General features: G+C 57.6%; 3 protein-coding genes across 3 annotated transcripts in view; 1 reads left to right on the top strand and 2 right to left on the bottom strand.

The window, feature by feature from the left end:
- The window catches only part of ADAD2 (adenosine deaminase domain containing 2), an 8,364-nt gene extending 7,257 nt beyond the window's left edge, over positions 1 to 1,107 (bottom strand). Inside the window, exons 1-2 of the mRNA XM_006888875.1 lie at positions 897 to 1,107; positions 662 to 805 (exon numbers count right to left, since the gene is read on the bottom strand). Coding sequence (XP_006888937.1) covers positions 662 to 805; positions 897 to 1,107 — 355 coding nt within the window. The remainder of the gene's footprint in view (positions 1 to 661; positions 806 to 896) is intronic.
- A 5,368-nt stretch (positions 1,108 to 6,475) lies between these two features.
- On the top strand, positions 6,476 to 13,840 carry LOC102867441 (TATA box-binding protein-associated factor, RNA polymerase I, subunit C-like). Its single transcript, XM_006888876.1, has 14 exons — positions 6,476 to 6,613; positions 8,866 to 8,947; positions 9,060 to 9,157; positions 9,244 to 9,333; positions 9,405 to 9,478; positions 10,029 to 10,267; positions 10,376 to 10,492; positions 10,828 to 10,945; positions 11,023 to 11,094; positions 11,206 to 11,341; positions 11,501 to 11,644; positions 12,198 to 12,372; positions 12,460 to 12,597; positions 12,669 to 13,840. Exons 1-14 carry the CDS (start codon positions 6,476 to 6,478, stop codon positions 13,838 to 13,840), a joined length of 2,793 nt encoding a protein of 930 aa, XP_006888938.1.
- Positions 13,841 to 14,653: 813 nt separating this feature from the next.
- The window catches only part of DNAAF1 (dynein, axonemal, assembly factor 1), a 15,581-nt gene continuing 8,452 nt past the window's right edge, over positions 14,654 to 21,782 (bottom strand). The window contains exons 7-12 of the mRNA XM_006888877.1: positions 20,339 to 20,505; positions 19,079 to 19,315; positions 18,267 to 18,376; positions 17,465 to 17,521; positions 15,642 to 16,002; positions 14,654 to 14,754 (exon numbers count right to left, since the gene is read on the bottom strand). Coding sequence (XP_006888939.1) covers positions 14,654 to 14,754; positions 15,642 to 16,002; positions 17,465 to 17,521; positions 18,267 to 18,376; positions 19,079 to 19,315; positions 20,339 to 20,505 — 1,033 coding nt within the window. The remainder of the gene's footprint in view (positions 14,755 to 15,641; positions 16,003 to 17,464; positions 17,522 to 18,266; positions 18,377 to 19,078; positions 19,316 to 20,338; positions 20,506 to 21,782) is intronic.

A 21,782-nucleotide genomic window follows, 5' to 3' on the forward strand; every position in this document is an offset into this window, starting at 1 on the left:
AGAGAACGCGGGCAAGGGAGCGAGCAGAGCGCAGGAGTGCACTGACCAGGCTGGGCGAACATGGGAAGACTAGCATGTGGGAGGATTTGATCTCTGCTGTTTCACCTTCTGGGGCTTCTCCGATGCCAACTCTCAAAACAAGGTGCTTCTGAGCCACTGTGAGGCAATGTCTTATCCCTTAAGTGCCCTAAGCTTCACCTAAGCTGTGTGCTGTCGGGTGGGGACCCCCTCACAGCTGATCCTCAGTGGGTTTTCAAAGACTGTAACACAAAGAAGAGATGACCCACCCATCTTTCTCCCTCAGAGCAGCAGGTGGACTTGAACCACATGCCTTTGGGTTAGCAGGGCCACTCTTTACCACTACGCCACCAGTGCTTCACATGGAGACCATGTGTCATGGCCCTGCGTCGTGAGACGTCCCTGGGTAGCTAGGGTGTATCTGAGGCTCATTAACACACATCCTTCCACAGACAGGCGAAGCCTCAGGCCCAGTCCAACTCACAGTCTCCCTCCCCCTTTGTTTGGGTCAGCTGGTCATTAGACCATTTTCAGAGCATGGTGGCCTGTGTCCACTCCCTGCTCTGGTCCTGTGACTCAGCCCCCACCCCCCACCCCCGCCTGCCCTGCATCCATCGCCACACACAGGTACCCTGGCGCTCACCTGTCGTCTGATCCTCTCGGAAGATGAGGGACACCCCCAGGCTGTCCGCGTACTGTATGAGCAAGGCCACGGCCTGGCCTGGGGGTGGCTCTTTGAGGTGCTGACTCAGCTGCTTGACTGTAGACGGGAAATCCCTGGCTGGCCCTGCGGAATAAAGACCATGGGGTCGTCCCTATCCGTTCTCCAGGACACCCCCGTGTCCACGCTGCCTCTGCTCCTGCCCGCCCCGGCCCACCGTCCCCTGCCGCCGCCGAGGCCTGGGGCTGCTGGCCAGCCTCATTGTCTTTCTCCACGCCAGAGTTGGATGCCAGCTCCCAGGGGTCTTGGGTCAAGTCGACCGAGGGGCGCCAAGGGCTAGGCCCTGGATTGATCTTCAATGAAGCGGCCAGGCGGGGCTTCCTGCGGGCACTGTCCACACCCACGGCTGCGCTGGCCAGAGAAGCCATGGCTACACCAGGTGAAGAGGCCAAGGGCCAGATCGATTTCACACTGCGCGTGCTCTTTACCCACGCAGAGCCGTGGTGCGTGGGGAGCACGTGGCCAGCAGTGCATCACCGGCTACGCCCCTAACAGCCCAGCCAATGGAAAGGCTGGTCTCCAGGTGGCACCGCCTTCCTGACTTCCCAGCCAATAGGAAGGTCTGTATCTAGCATCACGGGACCTCGCCCCAGCCTGTCGAGCCAATGAGAAGGTCAGCCTCCTGTGCAGCCACAAGCGGTAGTACCTGGGGTTACCCCTCTCACGGCATTCTTGGGAACCGCATCTTTAAGCTAAGGCGTATTTTAGTGTGATGGGTAAAGTGTCCAGCTGCAAGCCCTTAGATTGATGATTTAAATGAACCCGCCAGTCATGCTGAGTGAAAAAGAGTGGTAATCAGCTTCCCTAAAGACACTCAGCTTGGGAACCCCAGAAGGCAAGTCTTTGTAGAGTCAGTATGCCTCAGAATGAATTTAAGGGGTTAACGCATGTAGCCAGGAGGGCATCCTGAGTTACACCTTCCTAATACCCTCCAGTGATATTCCCAAACTTGTTTCTGGAACCAGTTTCTTCAGATTGGAGGACCATCAACAGTACTCCTGAGTAATAGTGCCAGCTCATACGCAACGTTTAATCCATTGTGCCACTAGAGTGCATAGTAAACATCTGCTTTTGTTGTTGTTAGGAGCTGTTGAGTCCAGTACGACTCATAGCGACCCTATGAACAACAGACTTAAATCCTGTCCTGTCTTATGCTGTGCCATCCTCATCACCTCTGATTGAGCCCAGTGTTGCTGTCACTGTGTCAGCCCATCTGGTTGGGGGGGTCTTCCTCTTTTTCTCTGTTGTTGACCGGGGCAAATGAAGAGACAAGGACACTGAAAAATGAGGCAGAGAACAGAGAGTCAAGGCAGGGGATGGACATACAGCGCCAAAACTCCTGCTGTCGCGAGCTTAGTGTCTCTCTTGCTTTTCTTGAAAATGGCCGGGAGATAAGTCAGAGCTCTTTACTAATGACGCTGTGTTTTTCTTTGCTGACTTCTTACGCTTATCTCAGGAACAAAGTCGCTAATAAGCGAAAAGTTGAGAATAGTGGGGGCGCCGCAGGTCTGCCTTACCGCCCATCTCTTCTGATCTGTCTCAAGAGAAATACCTTTGCCTTGTTTTGTACAGTTACAAGAGGAATTCCAGCTTGTTTTGTGCTTCCTTCAGTTCCTGATTAAGCATTTGCTTTAACACGTGGCTTCCCACATCTGATCCTTCACATTTCTAAGCATGATGTCCCTTTCCAACAAATAGCCTCTCCTAGCAACATGCCCAAAGCATGTGAGAATGAAGCTTTGCCATCCTTGCCTCCAAGGAGCACCCTGGCTGCACCTTTTCCAAAACGTATATGTTTTTAATTTTATCAATCCATGGGATATTCAGTTGTTGTTGTTGTTAGGTGCTGCTGAGTCAAGTACAACTCATAGCGACCCTATGAAGAAAAGTTCTGAACCCTTTTGTACCCTACACTATCTGCACACTTTGTGACACACTAGAGTCCATTGTAGTAGTCAATAAGTCTGTCTACCTGGTTGATGGTCATCCTTTCCTTCTCCAATTCGCCTAGCATCATGTCCCTCTCCAAGGAATAGCCCCCTCCTAGCAACATGCCTAAAGTATGTGAGGTGAAGCCCCATCATTCTTGCCTCCAAAGAGCACTCTGGCTGCACCTTCTCCAAGACATGTTTGTTGTTTTGTCTGTCCATGAGATATTCAGTCTTCTAAACAAAAATAAGAACAAATCAGTTCCATCTGAATTTCAAGATCATCTTAGAAATAGATTTGAGGCATAGAACACCAATGACCGAAGACCAAATGAGTTGTGGCATGATATCAAAGATATCATCCACGAAGAAAGCAAAAGGTCATTACAAAAACAGAGGAGAAAGAAAAAATGGAAATGGACTTCAAAGGACTCTAACAAATGGAAAAATTGCTGAAGCAAAAGAGCTGAACAGGAAATTTCAAAGGGCAGCTCAGAAGGACAAAAACGATGGGATACCAATTGACTTGTTTTGATTAAGAGATGCATCCAGAGGTGTCCGGTTCGAATCCACCAGATGCTCTGCTGGAGAAGGAGGGACAATCTCCTCCTGTACCAGTCAGATCTTATTTGGTGGTATATGTACAAAATAAGAAAATAAAAATAAAAATAAAGAGAGATGCAGCCTTGGATGCACTCACAGTCTATGCCAGGAAATTTGGAGGATGGCTGTCTGGCAAACGGATTGGAAATGGTCCATATTTGTTCCCCTTGCCAAGAAAGGTGATCCAACTGAACGGGGAAACTGTCAAACAATATCATCAATATCACGTGCAACCTGGATATTCATTATTCTTCTCCAATATCACAACTCAAAGGCATCAGTTCTTCTTTGATCATCCTTATTCATGGTCCAGAATCTGCAGAATTAGTTCATTAATACCTTGACATTGGTTCAACGGAGATGGGATTCGAACCTAAAGCCATCAGGTCTTTGCCGTTGAGACATGAGGTTTTTTCCATTTCTCACTGAACAGGTTGCACTCCATTCCCCTTCCGCCCCGGAGGTGGCGCTCGCGGACGCCTGGCATGCGGAGCTGGGAGGCGGGACTTCCTGTCTCCGTGGGCCACTTCCGGGAAGACCCGGAAACCCGTGAATTAACATCGTTGGTGGCCTGTTTTTAGGGTTCTCAGGCTGAGGTTTCCTCTTTGGGGTGCCTTCGCTGGACGGGGATTGTGCGGGGACCCGTTTTCCAGACAAGCACGTTGAGACCCAAGCAGGTAAATTCTCGCGCTGGCAGGTGATGGAGAGGAGAGCTCGCTGATGGAGGGGAGGCGGAGTCTGGGGTCCGGGAGGAGATTCAGTTTACACGCCGGGCTGCCCCGCAGACCCCAAGCACTGTGTCTTTGGAATAAGCCCTTTAACTGTCTGCGGAGTGAGTGATTAGCATCCCCCAGCTCACAGAGTGATTCCACAAATGGAAAGCGTGGTGGCAGCTGCCTGGCATCAGACACGAGATTCGAGATTTCCTCCCGTTTGCAGCTGAGAATGTGGAGCTGGGGGAGTGGAATGGGCAGAAGTGGGAGAAAGGACTCAGTTTGGGATATGCATGCCATCTGGATCCCCTTTCCCATCCTCTGAGGGTTTTTATTGTCCTGGATGAGGTGTTAATCCAGAGCTGATCAATCTCTGCAGCCTTGGGTGTTAGAAAACTTTTGGGATCCTGGAGTGAGGGCAGGAGACTGGCGGGATCGGCGGTGGAGGGGAGTCGAGGCTGCCCGTCTGGGGACTTTTCTGAAGTCCTGGGCTCTACTGTCGCCCTCAGTCAGCGGGTTTGTTGAGGCTGATTGGTTCCTCCCCCTTCCCATAGCTGGATTTGTTCCTGCAAATTAAATTTGGTTAAACTCCCTTTTTAACCAAACCCACACATGTCCCTCTACTGTTTCTAAACTTTAAATTTTTATAACAGCAGACAGCCTCATCTTTCTCCCATGGAGCAGCTGATGGGTTGGAACTACTGGCATTTGGGTTAGCAGCCCAACACTTAACCTGCCACACCACCATAGCTCCCCTGTACTCCTCGGTTTTGTTGTTGTTATTGTGTACATTTGAGTCAGAACCGACCCATATTTGACTCTCCGGCAGGATTTTAGAGGCAGTAAATCGCATCGGAGATTACCCATCCTCCCATGGAGCAGCTGGTAGATTCGAACCACTTGCATTTGTGATTGTAGTGCAGCTTCTTGCCACTAGGCCACCAGAGCTATGTACTCCTTGTTACCAGGTGGCAAATACAGTGGCACTGGGGTGTAGGAACTTCTATTATGGACAACACAGGGTCTTCTCAGTGGAGCAGGCGACCTGACAGCTTAGCACGGTGTGCCGTGCTGCTCACAGAAGGAACAGACCGTAAACTGGAGGGATGCAGGGCACTTAATCCTGATCACTGGGTTAGGAAAGCGTGTTCAGAGCGTGGACTCGGAGTCTGCTGGCAGATGGAGTGCCAGCTCTGGTCCTTACAAGCTGTTGACCTTGGACAAGTCCTCTGTCTTACGTCTTGGTTTCTTGGATGTCACAGTGAGTCAGTCTCTCTCTCCTTCCTGCTCTGCTGTGTAGTCAGAGAGGACTCATAACTGGCCTGCCAGTGGGTTTTCAGGGGACTGTAGATCGTGTGAGAGGAGACTGCCCACCTTTCTCCCGTGGAGCCACCCATGGATTTGAGCTGCCGGAGTGGTGCTGGCTTTTGGTTAGTGACACAGCTGAATTCGGTAGGGGCGATGGAGAGGAGTGGAGGCGGGAGGCCGTACGTGGCGATGGCAGAGCCAAGTGATGGAAGGACCAAGTGACTGGAGGCCAGAGTGACGGGAGGCCCGAGTGAGCGGTGCTCCTGCCCTCTGTGTTTCATAAAAGAGGAGAAGCCTGTGTCCTTCAGAGCAGTTGGTGCATTTTCTGGAATGGCCTGTACCTGATCTTGGGAAGACAGGTGGACAAGACTCAGTCCTCAGCTTTGGGGGAGCTTGAGCCTCTCCTGGGGAGTTGGGGCTACAGACGTTCATTTTTAATGCAGGGTATTAAGGGCTTTGATGGAAACTCGCCCCTAGCCTCACATCATGCCTCACGTCTCCTTGTTCTGTTTTCACCGAGCTTTTCCTGCCCAGGGCTCTTGGACTGTCCTTTTCCGGAACCCTCTTCCCAGCCATTCCCCTCTTAGATTCCAGCACTGCTCCAGCAGCCCCTCACCAAGGCGTTCCTGGATGCCGTGGCTCCCGCAGCCTCGGCCCTGTTGTCCCCTCGCTGTGGCAGGACACTCCTGACAATCTGGCATGAGGGGGTGCTGTCATTTGGTTGCTGCCAGCTCCCTCAGAGTCCATGACGGGAGGATGTGGCCACCATGCCTCAGAGAGATTGCCCAAGCCAGCCCCGCCGCCATGAACTTGGTGCCAGCTCTCTGACCCTGTTGCACAGAGAACTGCCCACCAGGTTTCCAAAACTGTAATCTTTTGGGAAGTAGGCTCCTCATCTCTGTCCCAGCAAGCAGGTAGGAAGGGAGTTCGAACTGTCCACCTTTTTTTAGCAGTCCAGTGCTTAACCTGCTGTGTCATCAGGACTCCTGTCCATGAAGCTGAGGGTTTGCAGGCCCTGAGGCAACTCTGCCCTGTCCTGTGGGGTCGCAGGGACTTGGCACCATGGTAGAGTTTGGTTCCTGATGGATACGCCCTCTTGAGGGCATCACTTGCCCTCCCAGGTGCCCTGGATGCCATTGTTGGGTTCAGGGCTGCAGGAGACTGCATACCTTTTGTATTCCAGAATGGACTTCCCCTGCCCGCTCCCCCCAACACTGTTCCTGAGTGGCCCCCTTGGTCTGAGCAACGCCCCTGATCTATCCTCCTTGTGTAGCTGGAAAGATGCACTGACCCTGCCGGAGTGCCCGTACCCGAGTGGCCAGGTGAGGAGGTGAGGGAGCCCTGGGCCTGTTCCTGAGTGGCTGGGTGAGGAGGTGAGCGAGAACCAGTCCCCTGAGGGGGTCCATATTTGCTGACCCTCCCACCAGCAGGCAGGGATATAGGGTGGTGGCATTAGTAGAGATCAGCAAAGGCCCCGCCCTGCGTTTTGGGGGACAGCAGCTGCTTACAGCAGGCTCACTCGACCAGAGCCATGGGCTGCACCCCGTCTCCCGCTGCACGGGCATTCCTCAGTGCACACCGGATGATCACGGCCAGGACAGACGTGAGAGGGAGGGGCTGCACAGCTGGGCTTGGACATACCCAACTCAATCGACATCAAAAGGTCCATACTGGTGAGAAACCTTATGAATGTAAAGAGTGTGGGAAAGCCTTTACTCAGAATTCACAACTTACTCTTCACCAGAGACTTCCCAAGGATGGTGCCACCCAACCGTGCTCCATGCCGCAGGACAGAGCGTCATGGGCTCGGAGCCGGCCTGCTGACCAGTGGCCGCAGTGTAGTCAGCCCAGTCCCTGCCCTCGTGGACCTCAGAGTTTGACTGGGCAAGAATAAACCAGTGGTCAGGCCAGCGGATCAAACCATAAGTTGTGATAGTGTTGAGTGAGACCCAGAGCATGCTGGGACAGCATGGCAAGGACCAAGACCCGCACTGGGGAGCCTTCTGTGGGCTTCTGCTGGCATCCTCGGCGGCCACACTGGCTCTTTGGAACCATAAGCTGTCCCCCTGCCACTTGCAGACAGCTCATCTGTGCCGTGAGCCAGGCCAGGGCCACGTGGATCAGATGGTAGAGGACCCTTTGGAAGGGGGTCAGGGGTGTTGTTGGCTGCCTTCTTCTCCAGGAAGGTGGGGCATCGTGAACCCCCCACTGAGTGTCTTAGCTGGATGACTCCCTCACCCTGTGAGTGTCAGAGCTGGGACGGCTCCAGCCAGCCCAGCAGAGGCCGACTAGGGTGGTATCAGGACGTGCCCAGAGAGGAGAGCCGGACACAGCTTGCCGTGCTCAGCCCTCTCCCCTCTGCTCACCTCCCCGGCTGAGGCTGCTTGCCGCGTGTTGTCAGTGCCACAGTGGTCCTGGCCCTCAGCAGTCGGACAGTGAAGGCGGCCTCATCCCATGCCGTCATCACAGCCTCTGCTAGTTGAGTGTCTTCCTAGCTTTCACTGCCTTTCCCTTATGCAGGGACTAGCCCCTCCTGACCAGCAGATCCCAGAGGAGCTAGTTCTGGAAAAGAACTGAGTGTGTGAGGCAAAGCCTCACCATCTCCACCTCCAGGGAGCGCCCTGGTTGCACCTCTTCCAGGACGGATCTGTTGCTCTTGAAGTCGATGGCATATTCCACTCTGCCAACAAAGGCTTCAGAGTTTTGGCCCCCCGTGTTCGTCGCACAGCTTTCACAGGCATATGAAGCAATTGATCACGGCTTGGGTCACTTGCACCTTAGCCTTCAAAGTGATCTCCTTGCTGCTTAGCACTCTCCTTGGCCTCAGGTCTTCCCAGTGTCATGTGTTGTCAGATTTGACTGCTGCCCCTGTGAAGCTTGATTTAATTAAAATCTATAATCAAGACCCATGTTGTGCGCGGAGAGAGCTCACCCTCTCACGCGTCGGGGACATAGCGTGCCCATCCACGTGTCCTCTGGGGCGCACACAACAGAGCCCTGGTGCACAGGTGTGAACCCAGCACCCGCTTCAGGGGAGAAGGACATGGTGGTCCGCGCCCGTGAAGGGTACAGCCTCGGAAACCCTGCGGGCAGTTCACCCTGTCCTGCTGGGTCGCCAGGAATCTGAACCAACTTGGTGCCACTGCGTTCTGGGTTCAGGGATTTCCCGGGCAGCTGTTTGCCCTCTGGCTACCTGCAGCCAGCAGGGGACTAGCCGAACTGTTTGAAATGAAAGCAGTGGTGGGTGCCGCAAATGACTGTCTGTGCTGGGTGCTGTAGGGGGTAGTGTGTCTCATAGGGGCATGTGTAGGGCCACTAAGCTGTGAGAGTCCAGAGAAATATCCTTCTCAGAGTTCAGTGGGACATAAGTGTCCCATCAACCCTGCCTCTTCCAAGCCCAGAGGGACACCCTCAGTTCAGACACAGACTTGGTGACTCAGCATACACCTGTCAGTGAAAACATTTTACTGACAAAGTGCTCAGAGGGGCATAATCAGGTGTGGCAGCGTCAGTGGTGGCATGTGTCACAGCAGCGCTGGCCCTGCATGCCACTGTCCTTGGATTTATCCCTCAGAACGTGGCACCATGCTTGACGGGGCACCTGCGATGGGAGCCAGCGACGCCGGGGCCCTTCCCGCTGCTGCCCCCTAGTCCTGGTAAGGGGTTTGCCCCACCTAAGTTCTCCTCTTCCTCCCACTCCCTCCCCTTCAGTACCTCCGGTCCTGTCTGTCCTGTCCTCCCAGTGGACCCCCTCACCACTCCCCTCAGATCCCTGGGACCCAGGACTGAATGCCCAGGACCTGCTTTTCCGGAGTAGTGACCACTTCCGCAGACAACCTCGACCCACACTGGATGTCACTGAACAGGTGAGGGGTCCCTAGCCGGAATGGCCCGGCCCAGAGGCCACCTGGTGAGCTGACTATGGTCCTAACCTTGGTGCCACCTTCCTCAGCTCAGCCACTTCCTGTGGGACCATGGGGACATCGCATTTGGGCCCCTCGGAAGCCTGCTGCAGGAGCACTTCAAACTGCAGGGAGCACGGGTGAGTGCTGTGGACACTAGGGGGAGCCCGCGGTCCTGCTGCGGGGAGCTGGACGAGACCTTTCCCCACAGAGCCGCTCAAAGAAGAAGACTGTGGTCAGTGTGCAGCGGATGTTCCAGGACCTCGGTGGACACCAGCCCTGGGGGCAAGTCATGCGAGCGGGTGGGTGGGCACGGGCTTGGAGGAAGACCCACGCTCCCATTGGGAGGGCTCCCCCTCCCCGTGCGGTCAGCAGGCCGTGGATCCTTACACAGAACCACCAGCTCTAGCTAGCATAACAAGTATGCGAGTGGACTTTAGGCTGGGCGGCATCCAGGCGTCCAGAGCATGTGGCCGGGGCTCAAAGCCTTCGTATCTTCTGGTCTGCTTTCCTCTGCCTGGCTTGACCCTTAGACCAGGCTGTGTCCAGGTGGTGACAAGGAAAGAGCCACCATCTTTCCTGAATACCCGCAGATGTCCCAGGAAGGGCTCTGATGGGCCTGGCCGGAGTCTCCTGGCCATTGGTGAGCCAGAAGCTGTGGCTGGAGGCTCCAAAGGGCTCTGAGTGGCAGGTCTGTGTCACGTGAATACCTAAGGGCAGAGGCCTAGGAAGGGTGGTTCCCCAGAGGAATAGTTGAGGTGACTGAGAAGTATGTGTCCCTTGCACTGGCCAGCCCGTCCCCTGGCCCTCACCCGCATGGTCCCCTCATTCCCAGGTGTCCTGGGGCCTCCATCAGCACCAAGCAACGCCGCTTCTCCATCCTCGGGGCCCCGATCCTGGGCAAGTGGGCGACCAGCCTCCTAGGGGAGCTGTTGCAGGAGGAACTGGCAGGGCACTGGAGGCAGCTGCTGCTGGACGACACCTTCACTGGGGGTGCCCTAGCCTGGCTTCCTGGGAACACAGCCTCAGCTGGGCAGCTGGTCTACCCCTCCAGCGGGGCCCTGGACACATTGTGTATCCTTTTGCTGGGCAGCCCACTGCTGCCCTCGGTGGGAGGGAGTATGAGAAGCTAAGGTTTGCAGTGACCACAGCTCACAAGTCCATCCTTAATGTGAGACTCAGGTTTCCAGGAGGTCAGTCTGACCCCAGGTGGAGACCCTCAGGTCCTTGGGGATCCAGGTCACATCCAGCTCCGGGGACCCGTCCGTCAGGTAGTGACACGCACTATCCAGGGAGAAGGTAAGAGCCAGGGACACTGCTTTCACTGACCCTGACCCCTTCCCCAGCTCTCACCCCTTTTTCACGGGCCCTGATGTCCTTTTACCGGCCCTCAATTGCCTCACCAGCCCTCACCCCCCCCTCATCGGCCCTGACCACCCCCCCCACCAGCCCTCAACCCCCTCACTGGCCCTGACCACCCACCTCACCAGCCCTCACCCCTCTCAATGACCGTGACCACCCCCCCACCAGCCCTCACCCCCCAACGTCGCCCTCACCCCCCTCACTGGCCCTGACCCCTCACCCCCCTCACTGGCCCTCACTGGCCCTGACACACTCCACTCTCCACTCTTCAGCTCTGCTGGGCGTCCGCTCAGACTACCACTGTGCCGTGTGGAAGGTCGGTAAACAGGGGCAGCCAGCCCCCCTCCAGGTGCTGCACGTGGATAAAGGAGCTACAGGCATCAGCCTCAGGTGGAAGGGTACGGGGGTTGGTGGGCGTGGCACTGAGGAGGGGACAGGCAACCCCCTCATCATGCGCTTCCCTGCAGCCCTCACCTACCCGGGGAACTGGCTGTGTGCAGCCGCTCTGGAACTGTCTGCCTGTGGACGCCCCAGGACGGGTAATGCCCTCCCGACCCTGTAAAAACCCTGTACCCAGCTGTGCTCTTGCCCACTCCCCAGGCCCAGGTCTCCTGCCGCCCTCCTCAGCCCTCACTTCAGTTTCTCCGCAGGCTACAGCAGGTCTACAAAGACCCCGAGACCCTGGTGTTCCGGGACCCCTCTCCCTGGCGCTGGGCAGACTTCACTGCCCACCCCCGGGTGCTGACCATTGGGGATCGTACGGGAGTAAAATTAGTAGATACACAGGTGAGGGATGAGGGTCCCACCTGGGCTGACCGAGGAGGCAGAGAGTGATGGGAGGGGTGCAGGTGGAGGTGGAGGGAGGCGATGTTGAGGGGTTACGGAGGGTGGGCCACATCTTGGTCCTTGGGCTGTAGGGGAGCTTACCCTGTGTTTCTCCTCCAGGGCCCCCCGGGCAGTGGTCTGCTGCTTTTTCGTGGAGGTGCAGAGGCCTCATGCCAGAAAGGAGAACGCATCCTGCTGGTCCAGTACCTGGGGGCGTCTAGCACCCCGTCTCTGAGCCCCACCCTCCACCTTGTCTGCACCCAGGTGAGGGCCTGGCTCCCCTCCGGGCCTTTCTGGAGGCTGGTGGCCCTGCAGTCCCCAGCCAGCGGTAGGCCAGCAGCAGGCAGGGCCCAGCCCCGTGTGCTGGAGCAGGCGCCGGCCCCCGCAGCCCTGCGCGCTGCAATCAGGGAAGGCCAGGGGGTCCGGCCAGGTAGTCGGGATCACGGGTGGAGGGAGTGGGGAGCAGTCTGCACAGCTGTAGACGATTGATTGCTCAGGTGCTGAGGAATGGGCGAGGGGGACAGGGTGGGTGGGAGGCTGTCCACTCCAGGCCCTGGGGGTCCGACGTTCCGGTCCAGTTGAGAAGGCAGAAGTCTGTGTGGGTTTCTGTACAGCATGCCTGCATCCAGCTCTCCTGGGGACTGGCACACTCGGCAAGCCCCACGACAGCACCACCTACCCAGGCCCACAGCCCCGAGTTCCAGGTGGGCCAGGGGAGGCCGTGCAGGTGTTTACTTCTCATCCAGAGAGCTGGGTGGGCCCCTTAGCGGAAGGTCAGGGCAGGGGCTTGGTCACACTCTCTGCTCTCCCTGGCCAGTTCTCGCTCTACCTGGTGGACGAGCGTCTTCCCTTGGTGCCCATGCTCAAGTGGACGCATGGCCTGTCATCTGCACCCCTGCATGCCCAGCTGCTGCCTGCACCCCGCCCTGGAGCCCCGCGGCCCCTGCTCTTGGGGGGTCAGGGCGGCCAGCTGCAGCTCCTGCACCTCTCAGGTGAGAACCTAGCTAAAGAGGGGCGGTGGGCAGGCGGGCAGGCAAGACCTGCCCAGATGGAGCCCCGAGCTGTCTGTCTGTCCTCAGGAGAGGAGGCCTCCACGCCCCGGCTGGCCGGGCCCCCCCAGTCCCTCCCAGCGAGGACTGATGCCCTTTCGGGGTTCCCCCTTCTGGACCCTGTGGAGCAGCACAGGCTGCAGGAGCGGCTGAGGGCGCCAAGCACAGGTGTGGGGACAGGTGGGCAGGCTGTGGGGTGGTTCCTCCCAAGACGAGAGGTGACCGTGACTCTTCTGCAGGTCTGGTGGCCGCCGTCCCACCCGCCTCGTCCACACCTGGCCTGGCTCTCTTCCACCTGTCTGCGGCAGGGGACCTGTTCTATCAGCACCTGTACCTCCAGGAGGGCCCTGGCCATAGCGACACAGACCTCCCCAGTGACCCTAGTCCTGAGCCCCGAGTGCCCACCACAATGTCCTGGACCCCCCACGCCACTGCCCACTGCAGCCGGTGGCTGGAGGCCTTGCTCAAGGTGCCTAGGTCCTCCCCTGTGTGGACAGTGCCCACCTTCTCCATCCGCCGCCACCTTCCTGGCTACAAGGAGCAGCCTCGGGGTGAGGGGACAGTGCTGTCTGCTCTGCGCTCGGCCATGGCCCAGGGGCGGCTCCTGCGGCCAAGGGACGCGGGCTCTCTCCTCGTGGCTGAGCCGCCCCCGGCCCCCGAGTCCAGCCCCGAGGATGAGCTCAGCGAGAGGCTAAGTGAGGCCTGGGAGGGCCGGGGCCGGGCCTGGTGGAAGCGCCATCTGGACCGGGGCTCAGGCCTCAGACACCAGCCCCGAAGGCACAAGCGCCGCTCTCAGCTCTCCAGCACCTTCTCCTCGCTCAGCAGCCGCTGGGACTTCTCCGAGGGCCCCAGCCTGCCACCCAGCCCTGACCAGGCCTCCCCCGGGCCCCGGCCCCCACCAACACCCCCCTCCCAGGACCTGAGCCAGGAGCCGTGGGCTCACAGTGTCCCCAAGGAGCGAAGACAGACACTCCGGGACTACATGGCCAGGCTGCCCCCTTCCAGCCCCAGGGCCACCTCCACGCCCCCCTCCCAAGATCTGACCCAGGAACAGCAGCAGAGCCTCCAAGACACCATGGACAAGCCACTCCCTTCCTGCCGCAGGACCACCTCCACGCCCCCCTCCCAGGGCCTGAGCCAGAAACAGCAGCAGACTCTCCAAGACAGCATGGACACGCCGCTCCCTTCTGGCCCCCGGGCTGCCACCGCACCCCCCTCCCAGGGCCTGAGCCAGGAGCCCTGGGCTCGAAACATCCCCAAGGAGCGACAGCAGACACTCCAGGACTCCATGGTCAAGCTGCGTCCTCCCGGCTCCAGGGCCGACTCCGCACCCGCCTCCCAGGCGTCCACCATCTGGAGCACCCCCTCCAGACAGCAGCCGCCCCGGAAGAAGTCCCGCATGGGCTTCTGAGGGCATGGGGTGGCTGTCCCCCGCCGCAGCCAGCACTGTGTGTGCAGCAGCAGAGCCTGGGGCTGGCAGACCCAGGAACTGACGACCGTCTACCATGCACCCTCCCTGCCTTTGGCCAGCCCGTGGAGACAGGGACTTGGCTGGCCAGGTGGTCCTCCCTCCTGTCATTTACAAAGCCCCCTGGAGGAGCCAGGCCTCAGACAAGTGACTGCCTTTCCATCCACGTGCTTCAGTCTCCCCGACACTGCTACCTCTACTCCCCTCAACTTGCTGCAGCTCACTGGAAGGTTCTGCCCTCCTGGGGGGATGTGCCCACTTGGAACCAGCATCTCCCCTGGATTCCTAGTCTGTTTCTCAGGGAAGTTGATAAACAGAATTAACCTGGTTTTAATAAGAGGCTGGTGGTTCAAATCCTGTTTCTAGGAGGCCGGGCCGTCTCCCCTAGATGTATGGTGGAATCGACAGGAGGCGGTGGGCGTGCTCTGGTTGAGCCACCTGGGCAGTAAGCAGTCCAGTGATGCTGCCTCATGTGGGTATGAAAACATTTATAAAGCTCAGGAGGGAAGGCATTTAGTGGCAGGGTGTACATCGACAGGTGGGGCTGGACCACTCTCTTCAGGAACGGGGAGCACGGTGGTGGTCTGCGTCCGCGAGGCTGGGCGAGTGGGACGGGGCCTTGTGACTGGGGCGGCCACAGGAAGGTCCCCATGGAGCGGAGCCTGAAGGGCAGGGACAATCAGCGTGGCCGGCTATGCCCTCCCTCTGGCATTGGGTCCAGCTGTTCTAGTATGTGGATGAGGGGGCACCTTGGGTTCAGTCCAGCCCAAATTCAATGTCCTCGTGGTCATCCCCCTCGCTGGCCTCCACAGACACCCCAGGCTGGGGCTGTACGTGGCTCCACCCAGCAACATTTCCTGAAGAGTTCAGACAGAAGACAGCTGAATTTGTGGGTGCCTCCCTGGCCCTCTGTTCACCGATCTGAGTCAGCCGGACAAAGCTGTCTCTGCTCAAACGATTGTGAGCGTGAATAGGACTCATTGGTGTGCCCAGTACGCTCTGTCCTAGAGGCCAGCATGCCTGAATATGGACATCTGAAACGGCCCTGCCAGCTTGTCCCCAAACCAACCCTTCCCAGCCTGCTCGGAGGCCACCGGGGCCAGCTGAGGCATAGCCTGTTTGGTGTGGCCATCTGCCCATCCAGCCTGACCATCACTAGATCCCCCAGGATCCCAGACGTTAGGGTCCCATCCGCAGGCCACTGCCTCCTTGTCCCACATTTCAGTCCCCTCTGTGGCCCAGAGCCACACGTGTGACCTGGAAGTGGCAGGCTAGGGGACACACAGGCTCCTTAGCCTCCCCTTAGCAACCCTGGTGGTGTAACGGGTGAGGCAGTGAGCTGCTAATTGAAAGGTGAGTGGTTCAAACCCACTAGCTCCTCTTTGGGAAAAGGTCGGACAGCTTTGTACAGATCAGAACTTTGGAGCTCTTGTGAAGCCATTCAGCTCTGCCCTGCGGGGTTGCTCTGAACGGGGTCGAGAGCACTGCGTCTGGTTTAGAGGTTAGCCCTCTCCATCTGCTCGCTCCAGCGCTGAGAGCCGACGGCAGTAGGGGCCTGGGACCCCATGCATGTGGCTGGTCATACCCACCCAGCACTGGTCCCCCAGGCAGCTTCTTGGGGCCGAGAACTCAGGGTGGTTTCTGTGAGCCGCAGCGTGTTGTACCCCAAGGACAGGGAGTGAAGCCGCATCTCACATCATGGTGGTGTGCTTTGGGCCCATCACCAAGGCCAGCATGGCCTTACCTGGTGGGGAGGCCGTGAGCACATCCCTGTCCCCGCTGGTGGACGGGCCTGGCCGGGCGTTCATGTCACAGGGTGAGGACATCTGCAGCTGATCCAGACATCGATCGTCAAGCTCCTGGATCAGCGGTCGGGAAGGCCCCGGCCCCTCACTTTGCACCCCCGAGGCACTCTCTGCCTCTATCTTAAACATGTCCATAAAGGGTGTCTCGGCCTTCTCTGGCATGTCTTTTGGGAGTGCGAATATTCTGGAAAGGGAGTCAGTGGGCGCGCTCTCCGCTTCTGGGAACAATGTGCAGTCCAGCTCTGTGTCGCTGCTGTCACGTGAGCTCGGGATGCTCTCAATCTTCACAACACTCATTTGCTACAAAAGTGAGAAGACATGTTTGGATGTTTTCACAGTCATGTCACTCGAAGTCGCATCACGCTAATTCTGTTTTGGAAAAAAAAGTGTTCTGTGGCCACGTGTAACGAAAGGCCAGGGGAGCAGAGAACTCTGCGGCCAGGTCTCAGGAGGGACAATCCCCGGCTAGTCCTTTCTGGGCCCGAGGGCCTGGTGACCTCCTTGGCCAAAGCCCACACCCTCTACAAGTCACCAGTGACGCTCCGTGTGCCACTTGGCCACAGGCGCCTGCCCACTGGCCAGCAATCCCAACAAGCTCCGGCCCAAGTGGGGCCCACTCAGAACAGGTGCAGGTCCCTGGCCCAGCCCTGTGCCACGCGCACAGCCCCTCTCTACATGGAAGGAGGTCTTAGGCTTCCTTCTCCCCCTTTCTCTATTTCCCCCTCTCTAGTGCACAAGGATGACAGGGAGGGAGACGAGAGCAAGCGGAGAGTGGTGAGGTCCACCTCAGCAGGGGCAGCAAAGCGCATGCAGGGAGCTCATGCCCTGTAGACCAGTGGGCACCACCACCTGACCCATGCCACAGGTACGGACCAGGTCACCACACGCCAACACGCTCATGTCTGGGGAGCCCTGGGCACCACAACTGACCCATGCCAGGGGGATGGACGAGGTCACTACCCCCTGACATGCTTTTGTCTGGGAACCTAGGGCACTACGACCTGACCTGAAAACATGCACTTGGGGGAGGGAGTGGGGAGCCCAGATCTCCACCATCCAATTACATGCACTTGGAACAGGGGTGAGGGGTGGGGAGTGCGTAGATCACCTTGACCTGACCAGCCCGTGCTCGGGGAGCCCAAGTTGCTCCTGCCTGCACAGGACATGCCTGGGCCCCATGACCTGGCCCAGAACATACCAGGGAGCCTGGTCATCATGACCTGACCAGCCTGTACTCAGGGGGCCTGAGCTGCGACTGCCTGCCATGGCACACGCCTGGGGCAGGGGAGCCCAGGACCCTGTGACCTAACCCAGCACATGCCAGGGAACCTGGTCACCACGACCTGTGATCAGCCTATGCTCAGGGAGCCCGAGTTGCTATTGCCTGTAATGGTACATGCCTGGGCCCCGTGACCTGACACAGCATATGCCAGGGAGTCCGGTCATCATGGCCTGACCAGCCCGTACTCAGGGAGCCTGAGCTGCGACTGCCTGCCATGGCACACGCCTGGGGCAGGGGAGTACAGGGCCCCATGACCTGACCCAGCACACGTGTTCAAGGAGCCCGGGGGGTGGTGGGATTGTGTGTATGTGTGTGCAGGACCCAGGAGGGAGGGAGACTGCTCGGCCGGGGTCGTGCTCTGGGTGTGCCTCTCCGAGAGCATTTCCACATCTCAAAAGGGCAAGAAGGTGGGCTTCGGACATGACCAGGCTAAACTGAGAGTGAACCCCCGGGGGCGGGGCAGGCAATGTGTCCAGTCACCTCATCCTGGCTGCAGAGAAGTTCACTGGCATCGACGTCTTCCAGGTCAGGCAGGTCCTGAAAGAGCAGGTGGCCAGCCACATGTCACCAGGATGCTCACACAGAGCCTGGCATAATCCAAGTGCCACCTCAGTGTGCACATGGGTGGGGTAGAGAGGAGAAATGAGGAGCAGTGGCCCAGGGCCCTCGGCCGACAGCCCTGCCCGCTGCCCTTCAAACAGACTCTGCCCAGTCAGTGTCTGCATCTGCAACACCGGAGTGACTCGGCCCGTGGACACGCCTGAAGGCCTTCCAAATGTCTTTCCCTGTCACTTTGTCACCATAAACGGGGTGTTTCTCTGGGAGCGTGGGCAAATACACCCTGTCCCTCCCAGAACAGACTGGTCTTGGCACACTGTTGACTCCCCCAGTGCTTTGGGGCTTTCTGTGTGTGTATGGGGTGGGGATCTGCTGGAGTTGTGGGGCAGTGGATATCCGTCCATGTTGACCCCTCTGGCATGCGGGGGAAGCAGAAAGGGGCTCTGGAACCTGCCCTGCTGGCTCTCCTCGCTGTGTGGCCTTGGGCAGGTACCTTAGTCTCTCTGTGCTTCTGTAAACAGGGTGTCCCTGGGTGGGCAATCGGCTACCCAGACTCGGATGTGCACTGCGGTCACTGAGAAATCTCAGGAACGCACAGACTCAGATGGGGTGCTCCAGGTGGAGCCGGGCCTGCTGACCCGCCGAGCACAATGTCGGGGGGCAGGTCACCTGATCAGCCAGCCAGGAACCAGACCCTCCGCCCCCAGCAGCGCCCTTTCCGTACGTCAATGAAGAGCTGCTTCTCCATCTCCAGTTCAACGGCCTCTGCGTTCTTGGCTTCGGCTGCTTCTCTAGCTGCAGCCCCCTCGGCGGTCACTGAGTCGGGAGGTGACTCTGAGAAATGACAATCACAGCGCATGTGGACCTTGGAAGGATCGTGGACCCTGCTCGGGTCACAGGCTGCCCAGTGGCAGAAGCCACAACGACCCAGGGCAGCAAGGCTATGTCCACTGAGATGAGAAGGGGAGAGCTGCTTCCTTTCTGAATCTGGACAGGAGCCCCAGCGATGGGGAACTGAATCATGAGCCTTTGGGATGGCAGTGCGGGTCCCTATCCCTAGACCACCAGAGCTTGAGAGATAGGAGACCAGCCAGAATAATGCAGGCCCCCGAGAAGGCAGCACGCTGATAAGGTCCTGGAGGAGGCAGGCTGGAGACGAAGTAGCCAGCCATGAAGGGAGTGAGCCCCCGGACCAGACCCGCCTGCTCCCCGGTCAGCACTCACACCTCTCTGGCCACCAAAAGCCAGGGACCAGGATGCCTATACTTTGGGGTGCCAGGGGACATGAAAACATAAGCTTCCTCTTCCCCGGAACTATAACCTAAGGGACCTCTCCAGTTCATGGCTTTGAGTCTTGTGTCAAGATTAATGACGTGATGTTTTTCCTCATTATATGAGGACCGTCCACCCTAGCAAGCTACCCCCAGTAATGGGGTTTTGTGTGGTGAGACCCATGCCCCTCCCTCACTGCTGGAACCCAGATCTCACACTGGGGTTCTGTGGGTGGTGGGGCCCTCACACTGGGCCCTCACTCACCTTCCTGGGCAGCACCTGGAACTGGCAGGCTGGGCGCCCGGGCTGGCAGCAACCCTCCTGGCTCCAGGGCCTCAGCACCCCCATCCTCCTTTTCTGGGCACAGCTCGTCCTTCGCCTCGAAGCTCTCCAGCACAAACACCTCCATTCTCTGCTGCGTTTCCAGGTCTTTGGGCGGTGCCTCCTTTCCTTCCCCGTCTGTGCCCACCTCTTCACTGTCACGTGGCAGCTGGGTCTCCCCTAAACAGGAGGGGTCCAGGGGTGAAGTTGAAACCCTCCAGCAGGAGAAGGGATCCTCTCATTTACAAGAGCCCTCAGAGAGGGTGTGAGCAGGCGTCCTGGACACATAGCTAGGGCTGCAGCACAGAGTCCAGGAAGGGCTCCAGAGAGCTGTCACCACAGGACCCCGGGGAGCAGCAGGGAGCCTGAGACAACACGAGAAGGCGGGGGTTCTCGGGAGACACACGTCGGAGCACTGAGGCGAGAAGGGCCTGGTGTTTGTACTTTCAAATAGTTCAGCAGGTAGAAAACAATGTGTGTGAGCCTGCGTATGTGTATGTGTGTATGGTTGCACATGTGTACACGTGAACACGTGTGCAAGCCCGCATATGTGCAGGGCGTGCATGCCTGCATGTGTGTGTGCAAGGGTACATGTCTGCACATGGGTGTGTGAGCATGCCAACCTGGGAGTGTGTGTTCACGTGTGCAGAGCTGCACACGGGTGTGTGTGCATGCCTGCATGTTTAAACCTGTGTTTATGCTTGTTTGCACATGTGTACACACACATGCATGTAATGGACGTTCAGCATACATAACGTCCCAAACCATAAGCCTAGGTATGGCTGGCGGCCTCCAATGCTGGGAAAAAGCAAAGAAATTGGTCTCCCCGTAACTGCCACAGGGAGGCTGCCCTGCAGACAGCCTGCTGTTCACCCCATGAGACTCATTGGGGCTTCTGGCCCCCACAGCTAGATGACACATTGGTGCTGTGTAAGCTATGAACCCCAAAACCCAAGCCCACGGATGCTGTTGCCTGGAGAGGTCTGCATGTCCGGAATCTGTACTCAATTGTGGAAACTTTCTCCAGGAAGCCAGCAGGTGGGTGGGACTAACTGCAGACTGACACACAGGCGAAAGCCTGTCCGGTGCCATCCCAGGCTCACAGCCCTTGAGCCCAGCTGCGGGCCCTTCCCAGGCCACAGTGCACCAAGGCAGTGACCTTTCTGGGGGGGGGCACACAGGGCCCTCCTGGGGGGCACGTACCTTCCTCTCTGGCTTCCCTCTGCCTTCTCCTCTCTTCTGCCCGCCGTCTGATCATCGCCAAAGCCTCGATGCTGTCTCTGATTTTTCTCTGCTCCCGGGTCTCCCACTGCAGTCTCTCCTCCTTCTCGGCCGCAGAGCCTCCCCGAGCCCAGGCCTCTGCACAAGCTCTGGGCAAAAGCAAACAAAAACCAAAACATACACCATGATCCCGATCTTCTACTGTTTTCTTCAAGGAGTCCCCTCCCCAGGTGAATGGCTAGGCACGCTGGGGTACAGCCATGCAATGGTGCCTTAATCAGTCATTTGAAATCATTGATAACCAAGCCACCGAAGCTACAGAAGAACCCTAGGTGCTCACTGCTGGGCACAGATGCCAGTAGGAGAAGGCTCCATCCTCCTTGGCGGCAAGATGACACTGAAAAAGGCAAACCACAGACTGTGAAGGTCAAAGGGTGTCGGGAATGCGGGGGAGGATGGGAGGCATGCAGCTGTGAGACACACAGTTCTGGGGCCAGGAAATGATGCTGTGTGACACCGTAGTGATGGAATAAACCATCATGCATTTGTCGAAACCCACAGGTCCAGACAAGGCACAGAGTGAGAGCTCTGATATGAACCACTGACGTCAGTTAGTTAGTAATGGATCAGTACCAGGTCATCACTGTAACATGTCCCAGTCATGCTCCCAGGACCAGCTGACACACGGTGACGCTGGGTGACGACACAGAAATACCCAGAGGGCTTCAGAGGCTCAGCTTTATAGGATAAGATTGCCTCACACTTAGTACCATCCAGATGACACACAGTGACGCCGGAGGACGACACAAATGCCCAGAGGGTTTCTGAGGCTCTCATCTTTATGGGAAGAGATTGCCTCTCTTCCTTTCCTGCAGAGCAGCTGGTGGATTAGAACTGCTGACCTTATGGTTAGCAGCCTAGTGCTGGCGAGGCAGTGGAGACTCGAACCCTTGTGCACGGCAGGTGAGGATGGAAGCAATGAGGTGCGGCCGCTTGGGAGGTTTCTTAAGCGATTTAAACATCCCAGCAATCAGTCCACATGACCGAGGGTCAGTTCAAGGCCAGATGAAGACTGACCTAAACTAAAAGGCAAGTGACAACCACAGAGAGTGTCGATGGCAGTGGACAGGTCATTAAGAACTCCTAGAAAGTGACATGAAGAAAGCACAGCAATAGGAAACTAGGGTGATGTCACGAGCAGGATATTCACAAGGGGAAAACAGAAATGTCCAACAAAGATGAAAAATGGTCTCGCCAGTTGCCCAAAGCCACCTGGTTTTCACCAGTGCCACCCAGTGGCCAATGTGACAATGGCACCTTTGAAATGGCTGTACCTGGTGAGGTCAGAAGTTGGTTCAAGCTGTCTAAAACTAGAAAATACTCAGAAGAGTTTCTTCCAATGTTCAACCCACATTCTTTGTTTGCT

The sequence above is a fragment of the Elephantulus edwardii genome, unplaced genomic scaffold (assembly GCF_000299155.1).
Source record: "Elephantulus edwardii isolate Elephantulus edwardi_28Jun2011 unplaced genomic scaffold, EleEdw1.0 scaffold00072, whole genome shotgun sequence".
Taxonomy (NCBI): domain Eukaryota; kingdom Metazoa; phylum Chordata; class Mammalia; order Macroscelidea; family Macroscelididae; genus Elephantulus; species Elephantulus edwardii.